The sequence below is a fragment of the Dreissena polymorpha genome, chromosome 16 (assembly GCF_020536995.1).
Source record: "Dreissena polymorpha isolate Duluth1 chromosome 16, UMN_Dpol_1.0, whole genome shotgun sequence".
Lineage (NCBI taxonomy): Eukaryota > Metazoa > Mollusca > Bivalvia > Myida > Dreissenidae > Dreissena > Dreissena polymorpha.
Genome location: NC_068370.1, coordinates 11,453,540 through 11,478,688, shown reverse-complemented (window position 1 = coordinate 11,478,688; position 25,149 = coordinate 11,453,540). Strand labels below are relative to the sequence as shown.

General features: G+C 35.0%; 3 protein-coding genes across 5 annotated transcripts in view; 1 reads left to right on the top strand and 2 right to left on the bottom strand.

Annotated features, from left to right (window-relative positions):
• The window catches only part of LOC127862393 (NIPA-like protein 2), a 372,103-nt gene that overhangs the window by 267,884 nt on the left and 79,070 nt on the right, over positions 1 to 25,149 (bottom strand). The window lies entirely within an intron of this gene.
• On the bottom strand, positions 588 to 21,988 carry LOC127862394 (UDP-glucose 4-epimerase-like). Of its 3 annotated transcripts, XM_052401484.1 has the most exons (11): positions 21,918 to 21,980; positions 14,052 to 14,164; positions 11,156 to 11,297; positions 9,950 to 10,047; positions 9,500 to 9,613; positions 8,280 to 8,456; positions 6,431 to 6,611; positions 5,647 to 5,732; positions 5,097 to 5,174; positions 4,599 to 4,713; positions 588 to 3,811 (listed from the first exon to the last, which is right to left on the bottom strand). In XM_052401484.1, the coding sequence occupies exons 2-11, from the start codon at positions 14,079 to 14,081 to the stop codon at positions 3,753 to 3,755; spliced, it is 1,080 nt and encodes a 359-aa protein (XP_052257444.1). In that variant the 5' UTR covers positions 14,082 to 14,164; positions 21,918 to 21,980; the 3' UTR covers positions 588 to 3,752. The 3 variants fall into 3 exon arrangements, with proteins under 3 accessions (XP_052257444.1, XP_052257446.1, XP_052257445.1); XM_052401486.1 differs by lacking the exon at positions 14,052 to 14,164 and having other exon boundaries at positions 11,156 to 11,295; positions 21,949 to 21,988; XM_052401485.1 differs by lacking the exon at positions 14,052 to 14,164 and having other exon boundaries at positions 11,156 to 11,295; positions 21,918 to 21,984.
• Positions 22,151 to 25,149, top strand: part of LOC127862399 (replication termination factor 2-like) — a 45,910-nt gene continuing 42,911 nt past the window's right edge. The window contains exon 1 of the mRNA XM_052401491.1: positions 22,151 to 22,316. Within this exon, the coding sequence (XP_052257451.1) occupies positions 22,248 to 22,316 (69 nt within the window). The 5' untranslated portion in view covers positions 22,151 to 22,247. The remainder of the gene's footprint in view (positions 22,317 to 25,149) is intronic.

Sequence of the window (25,149 nt, the reverse complement as noted above, 5' to 3'; positions counted from 1 at the left end):
CAATCTCAGAACAATACCTGATACAAACTGGTGCTATTGAGCGGAAGCAGTTTTTCTTTTTTTAATAATGGTGGCCTTGATCTTACCACCTCTGATACCAAACAAACTCCAAAGTTATGTATATATAAGCAACATACATACAAATTCTGTGTATTCCTCAAAAGTTATTCACCGGAAACGTTTTTTTGAATTTATAGTTTGTGACGTTGACACACTGGCCCCTAGTGCTAACTCTGCTATTTCAGCATTTAATCTATCTACACACATAATAAATGCCATACCTCCAACCAAACTAAAGTAATTGAGCTTTGACCCTTTCTATCTTTTGTAATAGTGCCCTTTGTTTTACTGACACGCCGCAAGGAGACACTCCTAATCTAGGTCTCCATGCAAGCTTGCTATATCTTTAGTCTCATCAAGATGCAAACTACTAGTAAATAAACAACCGGGTAACTAAATATATTGACTTTAACCCACCTGTTTACCCCCCCCCACACACACACACACACCTGCATAGCATATGCAAACTAACAACAATGAAGGATTTTCAACTTCTTTTAAAACATTGGTAATAAACCAAAACAGTGAAAAATATAATTTTTATTTTCAGTACCAAGCAAATAACAAAACAAAATTCCCTCTAACTAATTTATATCACATTCTGGCTAACACAAATGCTTTCAATGCACATTCAAAGAAGGAAACTCAAAATCATAAAGTGCAAATTTTGTATCAAGTGCTTGAACTGACTATAAATTCAAAATGTATTCAAAAGTTATTAACTGTTTTTTATTGCAAATATGCAAAAGGAAAATCATTATCTGTTAGTTTTCTCCACATTACATGCCTGTATCATGTATTGTAAATTCAATTCCACTTACCGTAATAGATATATTTCAAATTTATTTTTAGAAATATGGATGTCCAGATCTATAATAATTAAAAATATGATGAAAACCATTTTCATAAATTATTTTCACTCACAACAATAAAATGGGACATAAACAATAGATTAAGTTGAAAATACAGTTATTATTTGATATACAGTAAGACATACATCTTGGATACCATGTTGTTATGCTCTTGGCTTGATGCGATTCTTTTTATGAAAGTGAGATTATATTTAAGATCTACCCAAGTAACCTGCTTTGAAAAATTTTACCATCAAATTGATTTTATCTTTAAAATGTTGAATTGTATGAATTGTAACAGTTTTTACAGAAAAAAAACAGAGTCCTGCTCAAGCATTGGCAGAGTTTTACATGATCTAAAAAGTAAGATAGAAACCAGAAGTTTTATGGAAGCATTTTTAAGTTCAAATATTGCTAATACTTTGTAATACCAACAGTATATTATGAATTAAATAAATGTATTTAAACCAGGTGTACAAAGTTTGTACTATATGTCTAAGTTTTACTTACCATCAACTCTAAAATGTTACTTCTTAGACACACCTGTACTAAAAAGTCCTACACATAGGCTTATTTGATTGATATATATTTGGTATTAACCTATGGTATTTCCAACTTGTTCATTCTCTTGATGTGACTCAGACTTAAAAGAATACATTTTAAGCCTTAAATACAACACATAATACTGATCAGTGGAAGACAAAATTCCTTCACAAAATGTAACAGATCTATAGACAGGTGTCAATCAATGCTAAAATTGACAAATCATGCATAGGTATTTTCAATTTGTGATGGTAAAAAAGCACATGGTATCATAATCCTATCAAAGGTGTAAACCTTTAGACAAACAACATCAAAGCCTGACTATATATTTACACCAACTATTTAATTGTACTATGAAGCAATGGTAAAGATAGATCAAATAATTTAAACTTATAATACTAAAGAAAAATTCAAATGTATAGCCTAACAAAGCTTTAACCTTTCTTTCGCAGATATGCAATTTGACAGGTTTGTTGTTTTTTCTGCCATTTGCATACAGTCATTTTAAGTTTGCTTTTGAGAGGGGAAGGGTTAAAGCATACATCAAACAAACACAAACTTACAAAAGAAGATAAAAGAAACAATTATTGACAAATATCAGAAATTGAAAATAAAAATCTATTGGAAAATAGTGTGTTTCTGGTTATACTTAGCACACAGATTTTATCAAGTAAAACCCATCAACACCAAATCAGTCGCCCAAACAAACATTGCTGGCTAACAATGGGGTCAATGCATTTTGTACATTTTGAAGAAACAAAATAGCAAGGACAGATGTGTTAACAGTTATTCAAGAAAAAAAGAGAAGACTTATGCACTACATATGATGTGCATTAATTATATATACCGTACTTACTCCTAAGTTTTTGGACACTAAATTTTTTTTTTCATGTCTGAAAATTTAAATACGGAAAATTTTCAAAAGATGCAGGTGTCTGAAAATTAAGCAACAAAAAATAAATGTCCGGAGATTATAAAGAAATAACAAATACATCCGCAACTTAAAATTCATTGCACACCAAATTGCATATCTCTACAGACTACCTTAATCTAAGCTCAACACCCGATTAATACTATAAAACCAAGCACACACCCAGATTCTACATGTACAATGTTTAAAGAAGCACACATTTGATCCCTAATGATTAAATATGCAAACCAAAATTATCAATTTTTTTTTATATACTTTACCTCTAGTTTTAGCCATGAAACACATCCCTCCACCATAAAAAACTTAAAATACACCCATCAAACTGGTGCTTCTTTTCATGTGCCAAAATATTTGGGTGCTCAATAGTCACAAGTACGTATATTAATTATGTTTAGTAACATTCATAAATATATGAATACAAAGTTGATTTATGGTCCTGCAAGTGTAAACAACTTAACAAAAATATCCATTATCCAGGCTATAAGTGTAATATTCATGCTTTTGTTAATTATTAATTAACACATCGTTACCATTCTTGACAATATGTGATGATATTTTGATTTTAAATCTTTTTCATATAAAATATTAATACTTTTGTGTGACAAATACTTATCACATTTTTTTTGCTGATTTCAGTAACATAAGGTAGGGTAGCAAATTACTGGTATGCATAAATTAAGATACAGAAGGAAAATTCTCTTCAACCTTCACCAAAATCTTTCAATAATATTGACTAATATAATCAAAATGCTAGATGAATGTGTTAACATCTCAATTACAGTTCCAAAACCTTAATTTACAGGAATATGATTTTTTACATGAAATTACATTAAACAAAGTTGAAACAACACAAAATTGCTTGTGCACATCTTTGAGAAATTTCAAATAACATATTGTGCATAATTTTAAAGGTAATTAGAAGTCTGTTCTTCAGTGGTAACTGCCAGAAGGCAATGTTCATACATGAGCTGTTTGTTTTCTAGTACAATCTAAGCAATGGCACCTTATAAATAAATGGCATTTACAACAAGTATGTTCTCTATGCATTCAACAATTAAAGGAATGTAACACCTAAAGGAGGTACACACTTCAATAACACTCAGCATCTCAATTGCTGCCTTTGTAGTAAAATCATGGATTGTCAATAAACGTTTAAACAACTTTGAACCACATATTCACACACAAAATACTTAAAAAATGTAAATTTATATCACAAAAAATGTCTTATACATGGTTATTTTGTATCTTTGGATTCAAAATAATAATTTAAAAAAACATTTTTTTTTTTATTTTCTTTGGTAACATAAAATGACTTTCTATTAACAAATAAAATTGGTCTAAAAGTGATACACAATATGTCTCAGGTCCTAGCTCTCTGTTCTGAAACCTGTCGGGTTATTGGACTGCCAGCGCCATAAGTCTTCACCTGAAACAGGTGTGAACATTACAACTTCAAGCAAATATTGTGTGGCTGTTCAGTTTACTGTAGTGTGGATGTCAAGAATTCCTGCGGTGCCATATCGGGTGCTTTTTGTCACTTTGTCAATTTAATAATACTTAGAAAAAAAAAATGTACATTTTACTGCCAGAGACTTTTAATTACTTTTTCAATGAAAGATATTTAAATACTTTGAAAAAAAATCAAAGAAGTTTATATTTACCAAATAAAAGATATCAAAATTAATTTGGCCCTAAGAAATCAAATATTATTTTGACACAAAGTGAAATGAAACATTACATCTTGTTTCAAACGCTTTCTTGAGCAAGAGTAAGTTATCAATTTGACTGACAATGATCATCTGTGTTGACATCCATAATGAAATGATTTAAATTGATTGACCCATTAAGTTGAACAAACATATTTGCTTGACCCAGAGTAAAATGATCTAATTTGCTTAACTCTGAGAGAAATGATGAAATTTACTTGACCCAATTTACATTGAATGATACAACATCAGTTAATCATAAAATAGAACTTTCCTTTCAGAGTTATCAGGAGTTAAACTGATTTAAGAACCACCTCAGGGGAGGTAAATACCCTACCCCCCTTACAGAGTACAACTAAACTCTTCATATCTATATAGATAAAGCAAAGTTTACAACTATTTGTAAAATAAGTTCAACATTGAAAGGGAGGAAATCAGCTGAAAAATGGAAAAGTCACACCCCTGGTTATAAACCATAAGGCATGAAAAAGAAACCATGTGACATACACATCTTTGCAAGATCAAGTTTTGCCTTCCATCCAAGTTCCTTCTCAGCCAAAGAGGCGTCAGCGTAACAGGAAGCTATATCACCTGCACGACGACCAGCTATCTTGTAAGGCACCTGAAATCAAATATGGTGTGTGTGTTTTTCTTAATAATCGCTGTTGGAAATTGAGGGTGATGAATTTTTGGGGATTAACATCATATACAGTTACGGTATTTCCAAATGACTTTATTTAATATTGTGTAACAGTGTCTAAATATGAAAATATTCAAAATGGTCAAGCAGTTTTATATGGCTACTAAGAAAATGGAAAATAATGCAGCTATAAATTTTATCATGTTCTGCTATCATTTTGATTATAAAGAAACACTTTACTCCAGGTACCTTTCTTCTATGGTTACTGCTATTAAATGCTTTAATTATCTGCACATCATTGAATCTGAACCCATGGTTTTTACCATCAATAACAAATAAGTATTAATTATACTGCATGTACTTACAGGTTTTCCAGAGGCAGCTTCAAATGCTTTGGCCATTTCAATCACAGAATAACCTTTTCCTGTTCCCAAGTTAAACACCTGAAAAACAATGCAATAAAAACATAACATTTTAATTAGAATTCAATAAAGAAATTTAATTTATACCTTCACATATGGTGAAGAATAAAACCATTCATGCTTTTGAATCAAAAAAATAAAATTCTTATTGATCCTACACCCTAGACAAACACAGTTATCAGGAATTAAATGCTTTTTGCCAGACAAAAATGCAATGGCTTTCATAATATCTTTGATCATATTATGATCTGTTGTCAAACAATATTGCCCATGCTTTTTAGCAGTTTTAATATGTTTTTGTTCTTAAAAGACACCATGGCTTTCATTTCTTTTTTCATATGCTTTTAAAAGGATACCTTTTGTCAAACAAAATTGACAATATTGAAATGGATTATTATCAGTTCTTATATAATGATGATGTTTGTCAGGCACTGTAACAGTATCTTTCTGCATGGCTACCCCCTTCAACTAAATATTTTCAATCAGTTTCTACCTTGCAGCCACAGCCCTTCTCAAGGTACTTCAAGGCAGCCACATGTCCCTGAGCCAGGTCCACTACATGGATGTAATCACGTACACCTGCAACATATAACACACAAATATCATATTAGAATCCAATGGCCATCATCCAAAAAGCTGTGAAAATATGTTACATTTCTAACAATCATACAATTCATTAGTTCTTTGACCACTTCATTCAAAGGGGGAAAGCTAATCACATGATAGTCAAGACGATGATATCCATGCCTGAACAGTTGTTTTTTTGCAGTTTTATAACCTTCATTACTTGTGTTTAATTTTTAAATGCTGCTCAATTTTCAGCCATATTAGAATGAAAGTGAATTGCGTGTATTTTGCATTATTATTTACTTTATATCTCCACTATACTCGCTACAAATTGTTTTAGAGGGAGCTGTAGTTTTGTGATCCAGCTAAGAAAGTTCGTAGCAAGAAAAGTCAAGATATAGAGGGAACATTAATTCGAAATAAATGCTTATCACTTTCTTGTTGATGTGGCTGGAAAATAAGTGACATTTAAAAAATTCATATAAGTATTAAAGAGTATAAATTGGCAAAAAATACCTGTCTCTGCATGGAAGTCGAAATGTTGACATACATATGATTCCCCCCTCTGTAATTTAAGGAAAGATTCTCTTACATAGTTTTATTCAGATAAAGGATCAGCAAACACTCTCTGTAAACAAAGAAAGCCAGCACAGTTAAATCCATAATAAAACAGTTGCAAATTTCTTCAAAGTTAAAAACTCCAAAGCTACCTGTTCCATCAGGTGTATCATAGTCATTTCCATACACTGTGAGCTCCTTCAGCCTGCCCACTGCCACCTGGGATACGTAGGGCATCAGGTTGTTGGGGACTCCTTGAGGGTCTTCCCCTATCTTGCCAGACACATGGGCCCCAACTGGGTTGAAGTAACGCAGCAGCACAACATTCCATTGCTGAATGTAATTGGGGATACATACTTTTTATGAAAACTGAGGATGTTTATTTTTACTGTTTGTTTATGCTGTCACAATAAAAACTGTTATAAAATAACTTGAACTCATGCGAGTCAGGTGTGTTGTGAGGCATAACTAAATCATGATTAGATTTTTTTGTCGTAAAACCAAACTTAACCTTATTTTTAAGCCATTTATCAGCTCCCTAAAGTTTCATGATGATTGCACTTTCTCAAGTTAAAGATCATGTCTCCAATAGTTTTGAATATAGCCTCTGTACAAAAAAAAAAGGCTACAACTCTAAAATATCAAAGCATTTGTTATAGTTCCTGTGCATTGCATATCACCATAATAAAATCAAATTAACTATAAAGGTTGAAGTTGATGCATCATTTTAGTTTTTAAGAACTTTAAAAATAGAGGAGCAAGAGTTATGCTTTTAGTGCACTTCACATCCTTAATCAAGTATAACTACTTTTTTATTTTCAAATTTATACCTTTATGAGATATGCTCCTGACAAAATCTAAGTACAATTATTAACAGATTTATAGATAAGCTCTGGTCACAATTTAGTACAACAAGAGCACCGCATAACGGGTGCCAACGCTCGGCTGCGAAAGCTTGTCAGAATTTTTTTTAAGAGGTCACGGTGACCTTGACCTTTGACCTAGTGACCCAAATTGGGTGTGGCGTGTAGAACTCATCAAGGTGCATCTACTTATGAAGTTTCAAAGTTGTAGATGAAAGCACTTTGATTTTTGAGCCAATGTTAAGGTTCTTGCACAACTCCTACGGCGGACCGTAGACGACGAGCTGGCTATGACAATACCTCGGGTTTTCTCCGAAAACAGCCAAGCTAAAAATGGGTGTGGCGTGTAGAAATGAGGAAGGTGAATGTACATATGAAGTTTAAAAGTTGGAAGCACTTTTATTGAAGAGGCTATGTTAAAGTTTTATATTAGAGGTCACAGCAACCTTGACCTTTGACCTAGTGACCCAAAAATGGGTGTGGCGTGTAGAACTCATCAAGGTGCATGTACATATGAAGTTTCAAAGTTGTAGGTTGAAGCACTTTGATTTTAGAGCGAATGTAAAGGCTTATGTTAAAGTTTTATATAAGAGGTCACAGTGACTTTGACCTTTGACCTAGTGACCCAAAAATGGGTGTGGCGTGTAGAACTCATCAAGGTGCACCTACATATGAAGTTTCAAAGTTGTAGGTGGAATCACTTTGATTTTAGAGCCCATGTTAAAGTTTTATATTGGAGGTCACAGTGACCTTGACCTTTGACCTAGTGACCCAAAAATGGGTGTGGCGTGTAGAACTCATCAAGGTGCATCTACATATGAAGTTTCAAAATTGTAGGTGGAAGCACTTTGATTCTAGAGCCAACGTTAAGGTTTTAGCACGACGCCTATGGCGGACAGCGGACGTCTGACGACGAGCTGGCTGTGACAATACCTTGGGTTTTCTCCGAAAACAGCCGAGCTAAAAATTAACTTTGGGCTAAAACTCTTAATACAGGGAAGCAAGAGTCATGGTTCGTAGGTGCTGAAATGAGATCAGCCAAACTATGAAGTTTCAAGATAATACAGCTAATGATGCTGCACAAACAAACATCCCGAAACTTTGTGTGCCAGGGTATAAATATGTGTTGCTAAGTTACCTTTTCTGCAGTACAAATATCTTTGAGGATTTCCTCAATGAAGTACTTGGTCTTGCCGTAGGGGTTGGTGCAGCCCCCTACAGGGTGTTTCTCATCTATGGGCAGGTAACTGGGTGAGCCGTACACAGTGGCAGAACTGGAGAAGATCATGTTGTACACACCAAACTCCTTCATCACCTAAATAACATGAGAGGGTTTATGCATGTGCCTAAAGTGACGCCCCTGCCAATGCAGACTGCACAGGCTAATCTGAGACGATACTATACGCACTTGAGTTAAACCCATTTTCACAGAGCGAAACTCATATGTCAGACTTGCAGGAATCTATTCCCAAAATGGAAATTTGAAAATTGTATTCAATATACCAGAAATAATTTATTGGGTATTCAAAATTATGTGCAGTCTCTGGTTACAGTAATCCACAGGTACTTGAAAAAATTCTGGTCCTTATATATATACTAGTAATAAAAGACAAGATATCCAATGTTGATTTCACGGTTGAATTGAATAACACAATGCAACAACATGAAAAATAAAAAACGCACACATGTCGTTGTGGTTGCCAGCAGGAATCGCCTTCTGTCATAACTGACATTTGGACGTCGAGAATTACACACTTCGATTTCGGGGTCATATTTGTGAAACTTTTAACTGTTTTGGACATAATTGGTGGATTTTCATCAAATAAACGGTGTTTAATCATAGATAATCATACGCTTCCTGCTGGCAACCACAACAACATATGTGTGCATTGTTTGATTTTGTATGTTGTTGCATAGTGTTATTCAAAACACCTGTGAAATCATCATTGGATACCATTTCTTTTATTATATATATATATATATATATATAAGGACTAAAACTTTTTTTTCAAGTACCTGTGCAGTATTCAAACATAAAATCACAGCAAAAACTGTTTTTTTTAAATATTAATTGTTATTATTGATAACATGTCATATGACTTGCATCAGTCAAAAATAGGTCTTATGCCATATGCCATAAGTGTACATGCAGTTCCAAACCACCATTTGCAATCCCGTAGTATGGTCAGGGTCTACACTGTCCACTATAAAGTCTCACAAGGTTTTGTAGTCTCATTAGTGAACAAGCTAGCTACTGACCAGACTTGCCACATACTGCATAAGACCCATATTTGCAGGTCATATTATTATAGACCACATACAAATATTTGTTCTTGTAGATGTCAAAACCCACCGTACCTCAAGAAGGCTGATTGTTCCGCCTATATTTGTCTTGTAATAGAGGAGAGGTTTGTTACAGGACTCCCCTACTGCCTTCAGGCCAGCAAAGTGCATCACACAGAGGATCTTGTGCTGAAACATAGATCATGCTGGAACCATACTGAGACAAAATCTGAAGTTAAGAGGACTTATGAGAAAAACAAAACAACATGCAATAGCAAGAAAGCCTACAACTGTACTCTCATATAAATGAACTCGCAAATGGACGCAATGCAAATGTATGGCAAATACATGTTTCCTAAAAATGTGTTTTTAAAATAAGTTTCTCACAACTATTTATAGTGAGTGTTTTATCAATATTTCTCTTATAGCATGCTTTTGATATTTTTTCATCTTAGATAGTACACATGGAACAACACATACTAGCATACTTAAAACCATTTTGTCCTTTGTTTTGTTTTTGTTTACCTTTCTGAAAAGATCCCTGAGGGCATCCTTGTCCAACATGTCGATACTAAATGTTGGTACCTGCTTGCCTGTAATCTCATTCACCCGCCTCATGCTCTCTGAAGATGGATCAAAGTGATTGATTTGGAGAGAGTACCAATGGTTTCATTTAAGGCATATAATCAAACTCATTTTTGCCAACGATACCTATTTTCATGTAACAAATTATAAATGTAAGTGGATAAAACATCATGTAAACACAAATGACTGATATTTTCAATGTTCTAAATGTATATTAGAGAAAGCAACTTATAACACTGTAATCAACATTATTTTTGAAAATAGGCAAAAACGTAATGTCTCCAACTAAGGGTATCACGTTTACAGATTTTTCTAAACGTTTAAACGAAATGAAATAAACGAAACGATACCGTTGAAACAGTATACATACGTCCGTTTTAAAAGCATCAGTGCCATCACATTTCCAAACTGAAAGTAGTGATTATTTCCGGAAAGTATATTTAGTTCATAACCCATTCGCACAATGACGTCATATTAAAACCAACTGTTCTCGTCGTTGTCTAACCATTGGGTTACGCGTTTTCTACTTACATGCCGTTATATTTTGTAACAAAGATGAATTAATATTTAACCCACATTTCTTCAATAAGAGTACATCGGTGTTAATTGTTTTTATTGTTTTACTTAACAAGATGTACATCAAAACGAGTATCTGTTCATTAAATTAAAAATGAATGCCGATGAATAAACGGCGGAAAATTTTCCTCATGCACTTCATGCCGACGCGCGTTGAATGTTCAAGACGATTAGGGGCATGATCATGCAAGAAATAGCGGGAAACTTTTCCTGAGCACTTCGTGCCGATGCGGTATAAATATTCAAGACGTCTAGGTCGTACAGGTGTATTGTTATGTCTACGGTACTGTGAATAAGGGCCAACTGGCGCATGTGATACAAATACGAGTCTTTTTCAGCAGCTTTTAATGAGTTTTGCAACATCGTAATGTAACGAACTAAAATGGATTCTGTTGACATTGACTGTCGTTTAAACATTTACTGTTTTTGTAAACGTTTTTGAGCAAAACACGAAACGCCATCGTTAAAACGTTTAAACGCGATACCCTTATCTCCAACTAATGGGCTTAATTTAAACAATGTAATTTAAATAAAATAAAGGCACATAAATGAGAGGTTTTCAAGCCTCACCCATGCTTGCGTTTACAAGGTTGTCCATGACAACCACATCATAACCAGCCTCTACGAGTTCCACGACAGTGTGGGTCCCAACATAGCCTGCTCCACCAGTAACTAAGATGCTGCCTGTGGCCATTTTGTGCTCCTGGTAACTATAATAATATTAGAAAAACACATGAAATGCTGCAGTTGGATATCATATATACCCTAATTATTTTAAGTTTTCCGAGACTTAAAAATAATTAAGAAAAATTGTGTCTGAAAATTTAGATACAGAAAATATTCAAACATTTCATGTGTCCCATATTAAGACACAAAGGTTAAATGTTCGAAAATTATAATTATATTGAAATAAAAGAAACTAGAAATGGCGCGGCAGAGGCCGACACGTATCCCCACGCCGCATGTGTGACCCAGGGTTGGTAATGGGGCCATGCACAATTGAGATTGACCTTATTGTCATTAGAGATGTTCAGTATCAATTTGAAGTAAATTGGTGTAGAAATGAAGAAGTTAATGTAAAATAACCTAAAACAAGAAATGTGTTAGTTAGAAACACAATGCCCCCTTCTGTGCCGCTTTGAAGCCATATATTTGACCTTTGACCTTGAAGAATGACCTTGACCTTTTATCACTCAAAATGTGCAGCTCCATGAGATACACATGCATGCCAAACATCAAGTTGCTATCTGAAGCGACATAGAAGTTATGAGCATTTTTCGTAACCTAAATCTAAATGCAAAGTGTGACGGAAAGACAGACAGACAGACAGACTGACGGAAGGACGGTAGGATCACTATATGCCCTCCTTTGGGGGCAAAAAATGAGCGAAAATCTCTGACCCCAACCCCCATAACTTTTGACCCAGGGGTCAGATCATAATTCCAAATAGTGCACTGGCGCACATATGCTCATAGCTACCATGTGTGTAAGTTTCAAGGTTCTAGTGTTAATAGTGTAGGAGGAGATAGTGGCCAGGACAGACGGTGGAGATAACCACATTATAGATTTCAGAATCTTAACGCGGACCCTAAGTTCAAGATCAAGGTCACAGCGGTCAAAAATTGTATGCCCATGGAAAGGTCTTGTCCAGATACACATGCATACCAAATATGAAAGCAAAACTGAAGGAACACAGACATTATGAGCTGTTTTTTAATCACGGTCGCAGATTTCGAACCTGAACACAGACCCTAAGTTCAAAAATTTCATGTGCATGGAAAGATGTTGTCCAGATACACATGCGTACTAATATGAAAGCAATTTCTGAAGGGACACAGTAGTTATGAGCCTTTTTCAAATCGCAGTCGCAGATTTCAAAACCTGAACGCTGACCTCATGTTCAAGGTCAAGGTCACAGGGGTCAAAAACTTTATGTGCATGGAAAGGTGTTGTCCAGATACACATGCATACCAAATATGCAAGAAATATCTGAAGGGACACAGTAGTTATGAGCCTTTTTTTGAATCGCAGTCGCATATTTCGAAACCTGAACGCTGACCTCAAGTTCAAGGTCAAGGTCACAAAGGTAAACAAGATGTGTTTGTGAAACACAATGTCCCCCTATATGATATTTGACCTTGTAAGATGACCTTGACCTTGTGAAGGATGACCTTGACCTTTCACCACTCAAAATGTGCAGCTCCATGAGATACACATGCATGCCAAATATCAAGTTGCTATCTTCAATATTGCAAAAGTATTCATAAAATAAGCGATTTGGGACACATATATTTGACCTCTGACCTTGAAGGATGACCTTGACCTTGACCTTTCACCACTCAAAATGTGCAGCTCCATGAGATGCACATGCATGCCAAATATCAAGTTCCTATCTTCAATATTGCAAAAGTATTTATAAAATAAGCGATTTGGGCCACATATATTTGACCTCTGACCTTGAAGGATGACCTTGACCTTGACCTTTCACCACTCAAAATGTGCAGCTCCATGAGATACACATGCATGCCAAATATCAAGTTGCTATCTTCAATATAGCAAAAGTATTCATAAAATGAGAGATTTTGGCCACATATATTTGACCTCTGACCTTGAAGGATGACCTTGACCTTTCACCACTCAAAATGTGCAGCTTCATGAGATACACATGCATGCCAAATATGAAGTTGCTATCTTCAATATAGCAAAAGTTATTGCAAAATGTTAAAGTTGGCGCAAACAGACAGACCAACAGACAGACCAACAGACAGACCAACAGACCAACAGACAGACCAACAGACAGGGCAAAAACAATATGTCCCCCACTACTATAGTGGGGGACATAAAAATTGCATGCGCATGGAAAGGTGTCCTCTAGATACACATGCATACCAAATATGAAAGCAATATCTGAAGGGAAACAGTAGTTATGAGCCTTTTTCGAATCGCGGTTTCAGATTTTTAAACCTGAACGCTGACCTCAAGTTCAAGGTCAAGGTCACAGGGGTAAAAAATTGTATGCGCATGGAAAGGTGTTGTCTAGATACACATGCATACCGAAATATAAAAGCCATAGTTTCAAGGTTCTAGCGCTAATAGTGTAGGAGGAGATAGTGGCCAGGACAGACGGCGGAGATAACCACATAATCCCTACTTTTTCTCCGAAAAGCGTGGGGATAATAAATCAATGCACAGTAGTGTTTCTACTTTAAAATAAAAACAACTTCACAGCTTTGATTACTCTGAGAGAATACAGAGCAACAAAGTAAAAACATTAAACATACTGCTTGCTTAAAAGGAAGATATCATGAAAATGCTATAATTTGTTCACAATTTTGAACAGTTCGCGACTCTTTTTTTACACAAAATTAGAGGGCCAAGGCCGCTTCACAAAAAATATGAAAAAAAGCCCTGTAGGCTGCCATTCAGGTACATTTAATGTGTTTTTGAAATGTATTCATTGCTTATATAATTGGTAATGAACGACATCAAAGTGCATCGCTTTGAACAGCCATTACTTCATCAATTTTGCAGCGATTTTCATGAACCTGGTCTTATTCAACGCAGAAATGAATTTTCTTTCTGGAAATATATATATCTCGTTATATTTCTACACATCTGGGTCAAATTTTAAGAAATAACACAATACACAATTCGCTTGACCTACTTGACAATGATCAGACCATATTTATGAATGAAATCTCCAGTTGTAAAGACACACCTTCGCATTTGACCAATGAAATCACTCGTGTGTTCAAAATGTCAGTTAGTTGAAATGTATGTAAACAAAGGTTTCAAACGGCGCTGGACATTTAGTTTTGATGCATAATGCAACGGAAAGCACGGTAAGAATGTTTTTTCATACGTTTTATTGAATTATGGTATTGAGTTCCGTGAACTTTGCAGGGAAAATGCACTTTACTCCATGAAGATTTCAGTCATGAATACGGTCTGATTGATGTTAACTGGGTCACGCGAGTTGTGTATCATGGTATTTCTTAAAAGTTGACCCAGTATTTGTAAAAATATTGCAAGACATTTATATTTCCAGAAAGTAAATTCATTTCTGCGTTGAAACCAAGATCGTGAAATCGTTGCACAATTGATGAAGTAATGGCTGTTCAAAGCGATGCACCCCGTTTTCGGGTGATTTTGAGTTGGATACCTTGTTAAAGGGGAAATTCGGGAAAATTCGGACGAACGTATAAATACAGACACTTCAAATACAATGACGTTGAAGTAAAAAATAAACCATTGTATCATGTTTAAACTATTCGCTCGTAAATCGTTGGGTTCCATGCGCCAGTGTCGGTAGCAACCTGATGATGACACTGTTGCTAGGTAAAAAATACGCATGCGTGAAGTACCTGCACGTTCTTCCTTTTTCGTTTGAAGACAAAAGTTTCAAAGAGTGGGAGAATTCAAACACCTGTACTTAACACATTCTTACATTTCCACGTTTAATATATTTGATTTATCTTTTAAACATTTACAGTTAAATATGTTTATATGCAGTTCCATGTTCTTATTCGATTTAATATGAAAAAAATGAACAAATAAAGTGTCCGTAATTCACCGCATAATTTTATTGCATGATATGTATAATACGTACAGCATCTTTTGTCTTTTCAAATCAACTGGTGATGGGCATGCAATTGCTTGATATCATATTATATTTGATGGAAACTGCAAATTAAATAGAGAATAATAGGTTAGTGTTGATTATAGATCAGGTTTATCGTGCGAGGCTTAAAAAACAAAAAGCACGAGCCTTTGCGAGTGCTTTTTAAGGCTCGTGCTTTTTCATTTTCGTGCAGAGCGTGATTAACCTGATCTATAATCAACACTAATCTATTATTCTATTTATCCCACTTTTTATTCAGTAAACCTTTTCATTTAAACTAAATTAGTTAAACTGAATAATTTCGCTGGATTTATGACGTTGTTTTGTCGAACAAATGACGTCATTTCGTGCCGTGGTTTATTGCAGAAATTTTATCAAAGGGGCTTTAATTCGCTGTAAAAGTGGGATAAGTATGCTTTAAATCTATCAAAATGTATTTTATGTTGTCGCTTTATTTTTAAGGCCGGTCTTTCAATTGATATTTCAGAAATGCCTAAAAAGTATGTCCATACAAAGAGAGGCAACACTATGAGGTAAAGTGTTTCCGATCTCCAGAAATCAGTTGATGCTGTCCAATCTAAACAACTTAGCATAAGGAAGGCCAGTGAAACATTTGCGGTGCCCAAATCTACCATAGCGGACAGGATAACAGGGAAACATGCTGTATCTTTTACTCACGGGAGACCACCAGCATTAGAATAGACCCAGCCCTAGAAATGAAAATTGTAAATGAAGTAAAAAGATCAGCACAGCTTGGCATTGGTCTCAGTCGGAAACAGATCATACTAAGGGCTTATGTCCTCTGTCAGCGGACAAAGATCCAATCGAGCTATAGAAAATTCCACGCAGGGAAGGACTGGTGGAAGGGTGTGTGTAACCGGCACAAAGAGCTAGTGGTGAGGACACCTCAGAGAAGTTAGCTTCAACAAGATCAAGAATGATGAATAACGAAGTTATCGGAAAGTACTTCGATGATCTTGAAAAGGTTGTTTTTGATCTAAACTTATATGAACATCCAGAAAGAATATGGAACGCAGACGAAACCTGGTTCAACTTCGAGCATAAACCAGTGAAGATTGTAGCGGAGAAAGGACAGAGAAGAGTGATAAGTAAGACCTCCAATCGATCTACTAACATTACAGCTATGGCCTGCGTTAATGGTACAGGTCAAGCCATGCCGCCCCTTCTTATAGCAAAAGGAAAAACCCAGAGATGTCTGCACTCTTTCAATACAACTGCTGGTCCCCGTGACACTGTATGGACCTATCAAAAGAATGGTTGGATGACAGACAACATTGGTGAACCTGGTTCAATGACGTTTTCTTTAGGAAATGTGGACCAGAACGTCCTCAACTTCTGATTATTGATGGGCATTCCAGCCACGAGTCACAATCAATCATTGAAAGGGCCATTGAGGAAAAAATCACGCTCCTTACATTTCCTCCCCATTGCACGCATTATCTCAAGCCTCTGGACAGATCAGTTTTCAGGCCTCTCAAGCACGCCTACAATGAAGCATGTTCGTCCTTCATGCAAGACAACGCACTTCACCTGGTCTTTTCCGGCGCTGTTGAAAGCTGCATGGGAACAAAATGTCACCGTGTCCAACATCATTGGGGGAGTTTCGAGCATGTGGTATCGACATGCGGAACAGACATGCCGTACCAATCACAGCATTTGACCCAAGTAAGCCGACCGACGTCAGAATTGACCAACAAAAACCCCAAACTCCAAGTCAGATGGCCTCTCATTCAATTCATGCTGAGCCCACGTCTTTCGCATCTCAACGTTCATTGATTGGAAGTCAGGCACAGAAAGTTTATTAGCAACCCCATTGAGCTTTGAACCTGTCACTGACACGTCTTCCACATCTACATCTCAAACTTCGTTAATTGAAGGTCAGGCACAACCCATTGTTCACTATGAAGAATCATTGATAGCAACCCCAGTGAGCTCTGAGTCTGTCATTGACATAAGTGATCCTGCATAATTGCTTGATCTGATGTCAAATCATTCATTCGTGCAAGAATTGGGCTACCTCAAGCATGAAAATGAGTGGATATCGGTGAGCAACTCATCTGTGGATACTTCGTATCAAGAGGAAGTCGTTGACCAGTTATTTACCCCGAAACATGTAGTAAGTAGACCAGCAACATCAGGTAAGAAGTCAACCGGTCATAAACTGCTTACAAGTCTCGAAATATTAGAAGAAAAGAAACAACAGCAGGCTAAGAAGAAAGAGTTAAAGGCCAAAATAAGAAAGGCTTCCAAAGAAAATAAGACAGCTGCTAAGCAAAACACAGGAGCACCAAAAGCCTCTATCAAATCTGCGAAGGCACAAACAGAGAAGGACATCGACACCAACATATAAACATGTTATATCTCACCCGTCATTTTTTTTCTTTTGATAGCTATTTCGGTTAGTTTTAGTTAATAGCGTTAACATTAGAAACGTTTAGTGTAAAGGAACAGATTTCATTATTTCTTACCGTAACTAAACCTTGTATTGTTAAATTTATTAATAAGTTAACGAAACAAACATGGAATTATTAATTGTATTTGATTGTTTTTGACATGAAAAAAATAAACCTGTTGAATTCCAAGATGTTAAGAGGATAAAGGAACGTGTTTTTTTCTTTTTTAAAAAGATTTATACATCAGTATTTTCCCTTTATAAATTATATATGTCCCTATTTTTCCATTCTCTGTCCGTGTTTTCCCGCTAATGTCCGTAATATCCCCATTTCATATAGGCTATCATCTGTGCAATCTTCGTCTATGTTCCGCTGTAACTAGCGCATAATGTAACGTATAAGTCCGAGATATGGTATTTATCTAGGATACTCGCAAATATAGAAGTCGAAAAACTACACAAAACCTTATACGACATATGCTTCTATACGGAGTGCAAAAATCGTCCGAATTTACCCGGATTTCCCCTATAATATATATATTTGATAGTGATTTTTTTTTCAGAAAAGTTGATTTTTCGTTATAATATGATTATTTATCATTCAAAATGATGTTTTCACTAATTAATATCATAGCCACTAGTTCTTCTTGAATGCTCTGAGCTTATATGAGTACATACGTACAGCTCATAGTTTTTCTTGGTAAAACCAAATTCAATGTAAAAAAATAATGTCTCCCATATGTCCATAAAATCGAGTTAAATCAACCTAATACATTGTAACAACCACAATACCTGTTGCAATCGACATCAATTTGCGTGTATTTTGTTGAGAAATGCTCAAAACATAAACTTGATAACAAATCGTTCATGGCGGAAGTTGTGAATTGTCGATTTGAGCAAAGCAAAAGAAAAGGTTACACTGCACAAATTGTTTTCACTGTAGTATCTGACGATGTCTTGTGGTAGCAGTTGAAATTGTATTGCGCATAACAGTGTAGTTTGAATTATGACACATTCTTATTACTGTATTCTCGCTGCGATCGGATAAGTGGCAGAGTCCGTGCTTTTAGATACGGCATTGTATAAACAGTTATTGCCCTGTATGCTAATTGAACTGAACATCCGGAAAAAATCTGGATGTAGTGTCGGGTGTTCTTACATAAAGCAAGTCTTCCGCCCTGTTATGTACTCTGCGGTGAATTGACAAAGGGATTAACACGTGCGAATGTCTTTGTTAGGCAATATACCATTTCAGAGCTGATGATCAGGGTACTGATTATCGAGGGGTAGATAAAGCTATTACTGAAAGGGGTTGCCAAGAGATAAGGCTGTAGTATGGAATACTTAATAAATATTATATTTTTTCATGCTATACAATTTAGAACTTAATTAACGGAATGAAATAAATATTAGCATAAACGTATATAGATGTATGTCTACTTATGTACATATTGTAAAGCTTGAAACTGTGTGTGATTATGAAATAAATATTAAAATAACAGTGTATAGATGTATGTCTCATAGTGTGCATATTGTAAAGCTTTGATAATGTGTGTAAATATTGAAATACATATTAAAATAAAAGCATATAGAACCCGTCCCTTGCCGTTGTCTATCCGTATGGTCGTTTGTTAGTGGGAGACAGTTGACTGAGAGAGACGTTTAAGAGTGTTGAGTGCTTAAGGCTGTCTGTATTAAAGACTTTGTTGACTAAAGAGATGGGTGAAAGTGTGTTATGCGTTAGGGAAGGTTGCGTTTTAAAGAATTAATCTGTATGTGAGTGTGATCTTTGTCAGTGTTGTTCGAGTTGCTGTGCAAAATGCAGATGTGTTGGTGTTTTGGAGAGATTTTTCATTTGATTTATTGTCACTGATTAAAATGTTATGATAAACAAACAAGAATAACAAGCGAATAATATATATATACACTGGCATTTCCCCAGGAATTTGGTCAGGCACTGCGGCAGGCGGTTGGTGTCGAATTCTTTATATACTTTCTAAATGTTATAAATCAAAATCCACACTACTTTGGAGCTACCAAATCACAACATTTCTTTTAATATTTATGAATTTGTCATCAGTTCATTTCATTCGAGTCATATATTGTAATTTTAAATTACAACCAAAATAAACAGAAAGCAAAAAAAATATTGAAAAACATTCTGTGACCCATGGAAAATCTTGTTTCCAACTACTGGTTGTTTATTAGATTGTATTCTGTCATGCACAAAGACTAAAGAAAAATGTTTTGCAGGTATATAGCGAATTTCATAAATATGAAAGAAACTATATATCTATTTGATCTGAATATATTAAATTTTGGTACTGTTAAGCTATAGTCGCCGTTAAGAAAATAATGTGAACACATTTTAAAGTCTCTATAACGCTCAAAATCAACGAAAATTTCGTTAAGTATTTCGTAAAATAAAGTTAACACCTTATCAATCAGTGTTCCTTATAGCAATATCCAAAATTTCAACGCTAGATGTGATATGATTACATAGATTTTGTAGATACAAAATGCTCGTGTTTATTTATTTGTGGCCACAATTAATTCCCGCGAATATATCTATTAATACGACACACGAACACCATTTTAGTGTCCATGTGTCGTATGAATAGATATGCAAAACAATAATGAAAACGAGCATTTTGTATCTACAAATATCTATTTTACCAGTCTACATCTGGCGTTGAAATTTCGGCAATTGCCATAAAGAACACTGATTTTTAATTGGTTACGTTTATTTTACGAACAATTTTATGAAATGTTCTATGATTTTTAGTAGTAATGTTACTGTAAATGGTCGAGAGCAATCAAGTAAGACGTTTGATTCCAATTAATTGTATTTATAACTTAAATTACCCACAACCGCAACACACATCAGTTACGGTTTGTTTTTGAAACAAGTTCTTTATACTTTTTATTTTCCGCAATAGTCTTAAAAAATTAAAATATTTAAAAGATCGCTGTGGCGTAGTGGATATGGTGTCCGCCTAGAGATCGGGAAGTCAAGGGTTAAAACCCCACTGTGAGCGTTCCTTCGATCTCCTCCAAAAGACACCAAGTACTGGTTCTAGTCCCAGGAAACGGACTCGAGAGCGTTTATATAAGCCTACGGCTTTCGATGCAATCGAGCTACAATAAATATAAATAGGTTTAAACAAATTAAAATAGAACAAACTAACAATTTGAGCACATCTTTAATTGCTCTTACTCCACATGTACCGGTAATAATAGATCATTATCGGCCATTATTAGGGGACAAACACCATAATTGATCCCCATAAACGACCTGTAAATCGTTCAAACATGTTATCTAAGCCCCTTATGCACACACCGCTGATAAGAGCGTGCATGTTTTGATTTAACATTGGCCGAATGCAGACAGCAAGCGCTTGTGAGAATTTCAAGTGCACGCATTTTAGCCCGCTGGGATAAAATCCCCTGGGGAAATCATAATTCTTATAATCCATGCATTACACTTTTGTTATTTTCTATTTTGTATATGGCTAAAAGCAATTGTATGCTTTAGAGCTAATACATGTATATGTTGCTGCTGTAGATGTTGTATTATGATTCCCTTACGGCAGATCTGACCACTATTCATATACAATTAACATAAGTATAAATTAAAATTTGAACAAGTTATATATAAAATTTCTGTCCATTTAAAACAAATATTTAATATTTGAAAATAACCTTTCTTAAAAACATAAATTGTATGTTCGGAGAAAAGCATAGGTAAACCGTTTATTGGTACATGTTGTTGTAAACACACCGCGTGTGTTCCTTTAATTTTTCTTTTGGTTAATAAAAACTGTTCCATAGGCAAACAAGTTGACATTTACATTTACGGTTGACGTGTTTGAAACTTTGATTAAAATCTTTCTTCTGCGAGCACACCATATCATGTAAGTTATCTTAATTTGCTCATTATAGATATATTGACGATCTATTTGTGTTAATTCATGCCAGAAAATAGTTTATGTTGCTAATTTTACCAGTAAATGACCGCCCAGATTTCAGGCGGTGATTTTGCTATGGTAAATCGCGAAACCAGTTGCAACTCCCAGGACCCGGAGGGTCAATAGCTGGGAGTTGGATTATTGCAACTACATAGCCACACGCTAACCACCTGTGATTAGTATGGGCTAGCAGTTTCGTTTCATTTGACAATTTTTTAATAAACAAAGTTAGTGACAGTTTACAACATGATTTTAACAACAAGAGAATTCAAAAATGATGCTTTAAAGAAAACATTATATGGCATGATTCTTGCATAAAAAAGTTATTACATCGATTGAAGTTGCAGACAAATTGTTTCACCTGTCACGTCCCTGGCTCCCGTTTCTTGCGACGTGTTTTCTGGTTCCGTAAATGGAATATTCGTATTCAGAAAATTCACGCGTTACATTTTTTTGAATAAAATTATAAATAAAAACAATAGATAGTATGACATTTATACTGAAGTTTTAACTTTTAAAACAAATTTTATAAGAATGATACAGTATTTTAATAAATTAGATTGTTTGCGACACTAATATGGGGCATATATCATTTCACACATCCGGAAATATTTTGACAGAAACATTACGGAACGTAAATAATCGCACTTATCAAACAGAATGGGATGTGACGGTGGAACGATTCCTAAACGCGATGAACTTATTCGAACAAAGCAAAAACCAGAGCAGGTAATTTACATATAAAATGTAACTTTAATATATTTACAAAGAAAAACATGTTCGGATTATATTTCGGATAAGAATTATGATTTTTGTTAGGAAGCATATATTTTTTCCTTTACTGGGAAATATATTATTCCAAATGTTTATAATATAAAAAAATGCTGTAAAACTTCAATTTCAGTAAAACATGTTTTATGTAACCATGCCTATTTATAGCGATATTTTTTTAACAGCCACATTCTTATCTTCTACGTCAGCGTTACCGATCGCCGAAATCGTTATTCGCCATAACTAAATCTGGCTTGCGATTAGAAATAAGATTTTCATAAAATTGGTGATTAAAATAAAAAGACCCTATGCTTTTCAAATGCACAATGTGAATGCCTGTTTTCAGGCCGTATAAATGGCCAGAAACATCGATAAGATTACGCAGATAATACCCTTACCGGAAAGGCCCCAGGGGATAACGACAACCGCTAAGGTCGATAATCCACATGGCTAATGTCTTTATTTGTCACGCTTTACACTGGGACCAGACTTTTTCGAACATTTGGGTTACTCCGCGATATACTTGATAACTGAAGCGTGCAGTGTAATGACCTATAGATGTTATAATTCAATGTTATCGAATCGACCAGTACGGAATTGTAATTTAATAAGATAGGCGGAGTTATGGCATTATTGACATAGCCACTATAAACTTATTTCCCAAGAAACAGCGATTTTGATTGGCTAGAAAAGTAGATAAGAGTAACTTCCCTTTACGGTTTAATAAATCTTTTCTTTGAGTCCCCCTCTTTTATCTGTTAGAGGGGATCAAGCCCAAGTCAGTTATGAAATCATACCTGTCAAGTTTCACGGTTTTGCCCTGAGTCTCACGGTTTGTGGCATGCATTGACGTTCTCACACTGACTTAGTAATTTCTCACGCATTTCTTCAAAAACAAAAAAATGAAAAAAAGTAATGGCTGGATTTCATAAAATGTTGTATAATTACTACGGAGACGGGCCGGCTGTTTTAGTGGTTTCTAACCTAAATACCACATGTACCATAAACTGTTTAACGGTGTTAATGTATCATAATCACTATTACTACACCACCTGTGTCTAAACAACAATCGGCTGCATAATGTCAGCAAGGCCATCCTTAAAAATTCTTTTGTTTGGCATAACCCGACCAACCCACTAAAATCGGCCCAACTGAATTTTTTTTTGGTGACTTTCCAAAAAAAATTTTTTTTGCTCGCTGAAAATTTTTTCTGCTAAATTTTTGCTTTCTGATTTTTACCCGTTCCGGTTATTTGCGTCATTTAATTGAATGCTCTTTTAAGGATATCTAAAATAGCAATCAACAAAACACATATAGGTATTTATTTGAGTCGCCTATTTATTTGACATATGCATATGCGATTAATTAGACTTTAAATACAATTAAACCGCTCCTGTTTTTCTCGTATCCCTTTAATTAAAGTACGCTGCTGTCGTTTAGGATAGTTTGGGAGTAAAAAACAAATTAATTATCACCGTTCAATTTAAAACGGCAATCGGCAGAGATGTGTAATATTATCGCCATATAACTAAGTATTTAATTATCACTCTTTAATAGACCCTTTTCACAATAGGCCTAAATTGATAAGAGCGCAAAGTCACGTTACTCGCAGGACTCCAGAACGAGGCTGAACGTGTAACCATTTACAATAGTCCCATGCAACGCCGCATCTGATTTCAACCTTTCACTCTTAATTTGGCGATGTTATGATTTAGAAAACACAATATTACATTGTCAGAATAAGTAATAAATATGTACTTCCCAGTTTAAGTGTCAATACATTATAAAAAATCTTGATTAAAGCACTTGTTTTACTTCATTTGTGCACACATTTGATACTCTTTGTCAGAGCAGATCATGATTCGCAGATGACCCCTATTGATTTTGAGGTCACTAGGTCAAAGGTCAAGGTCACGGTGACCCGAAATAGTAAAATGGTTTTTGAATGATAACTCAAGAACGCATACGCCTAGGATCATGAAACTTCATGGGTAGATTGATCATGACTCGCAGATATGACCCCTATTGATTTTGAGGTCACTAGGTCAAAGGTCAAGGTCACGGTGACCTGAAATAGTAAAATTGTTTCCGGATGATAACTCAAGAATGCATACGCGTAGGATCATGAAACTTCATGGGTAGATTGATCATGACTTGCAGATGACCCCTATTGATTTTGAGGTCACTAGGTCAAAGGTCAAGGTCACGGTGACCCGAAATAGTCAGTGATTTTTTTTGCTTTAATTTGTTACAGCCGGTGCCTTTTGAATTGGGAAAATTAGCGCGATAAACCGTGAAATTGGGAAAAATAGCGCGATAAACCATAAAATTGGGAAAAATGAAGCATTATAAATAGGATTATAAGTAACAGAAGTGATATTGTTTTTAAGTGCATGTTCAGGGAGTTTTCTAGAAAAGGAGTCTGGTCAAATTGGTTTTTTTTTAATCAATAAAAGTGGCAAGTTTGGGAATGATTTATGGACAAAAATGACTAAATTCAAGTTATATATTTTGTAAGATGTTTAAAAAATAAAAAATAAAGTTGAGACCTAGATTTAAGAAATCATAATTAAGTTATATGAGACTTCTTTCAAAAAAAAAAAAAAAAAAAAAAAAATTGTTTTTTTTTTTTTTTTTTTTTGGAAAGTTGGGCTTTTTTTTGGGAAATTTTGGTCAGAATTTTGGGAAAAAACGTGTATTTTTGCGATTGGGAAGCAGCCGAAATTCGGCTGTAAATTTGAGCAAAAAAAATCACTGATAGTAAAATGGTTTTCGGCTGATAACTCAAGAA

Bases quoted from the DNA above. Each gene is read 5' to 3' on its own strand.
- LOC127862394 (XM_052401484.1), bottom strand. From the start codon at position 14,081: ATGCACTTTGATGTCGTTCATTACCAATTA. The intron at 10,048-11,155 runs GTGAGGCTTGAA...ATCCATCTTCAG, and splicing joins CCTTGTAAACGCAAGCATGG to AGAGCATGAGGCGGGTGAAT. The intron at 5,733-6,430 runs GTAGCTTTGGAG...TATATGTTGCAG, and splicing joins TGATACACCTGATGGAACAG to GTGTACGTGATTACATCCAT.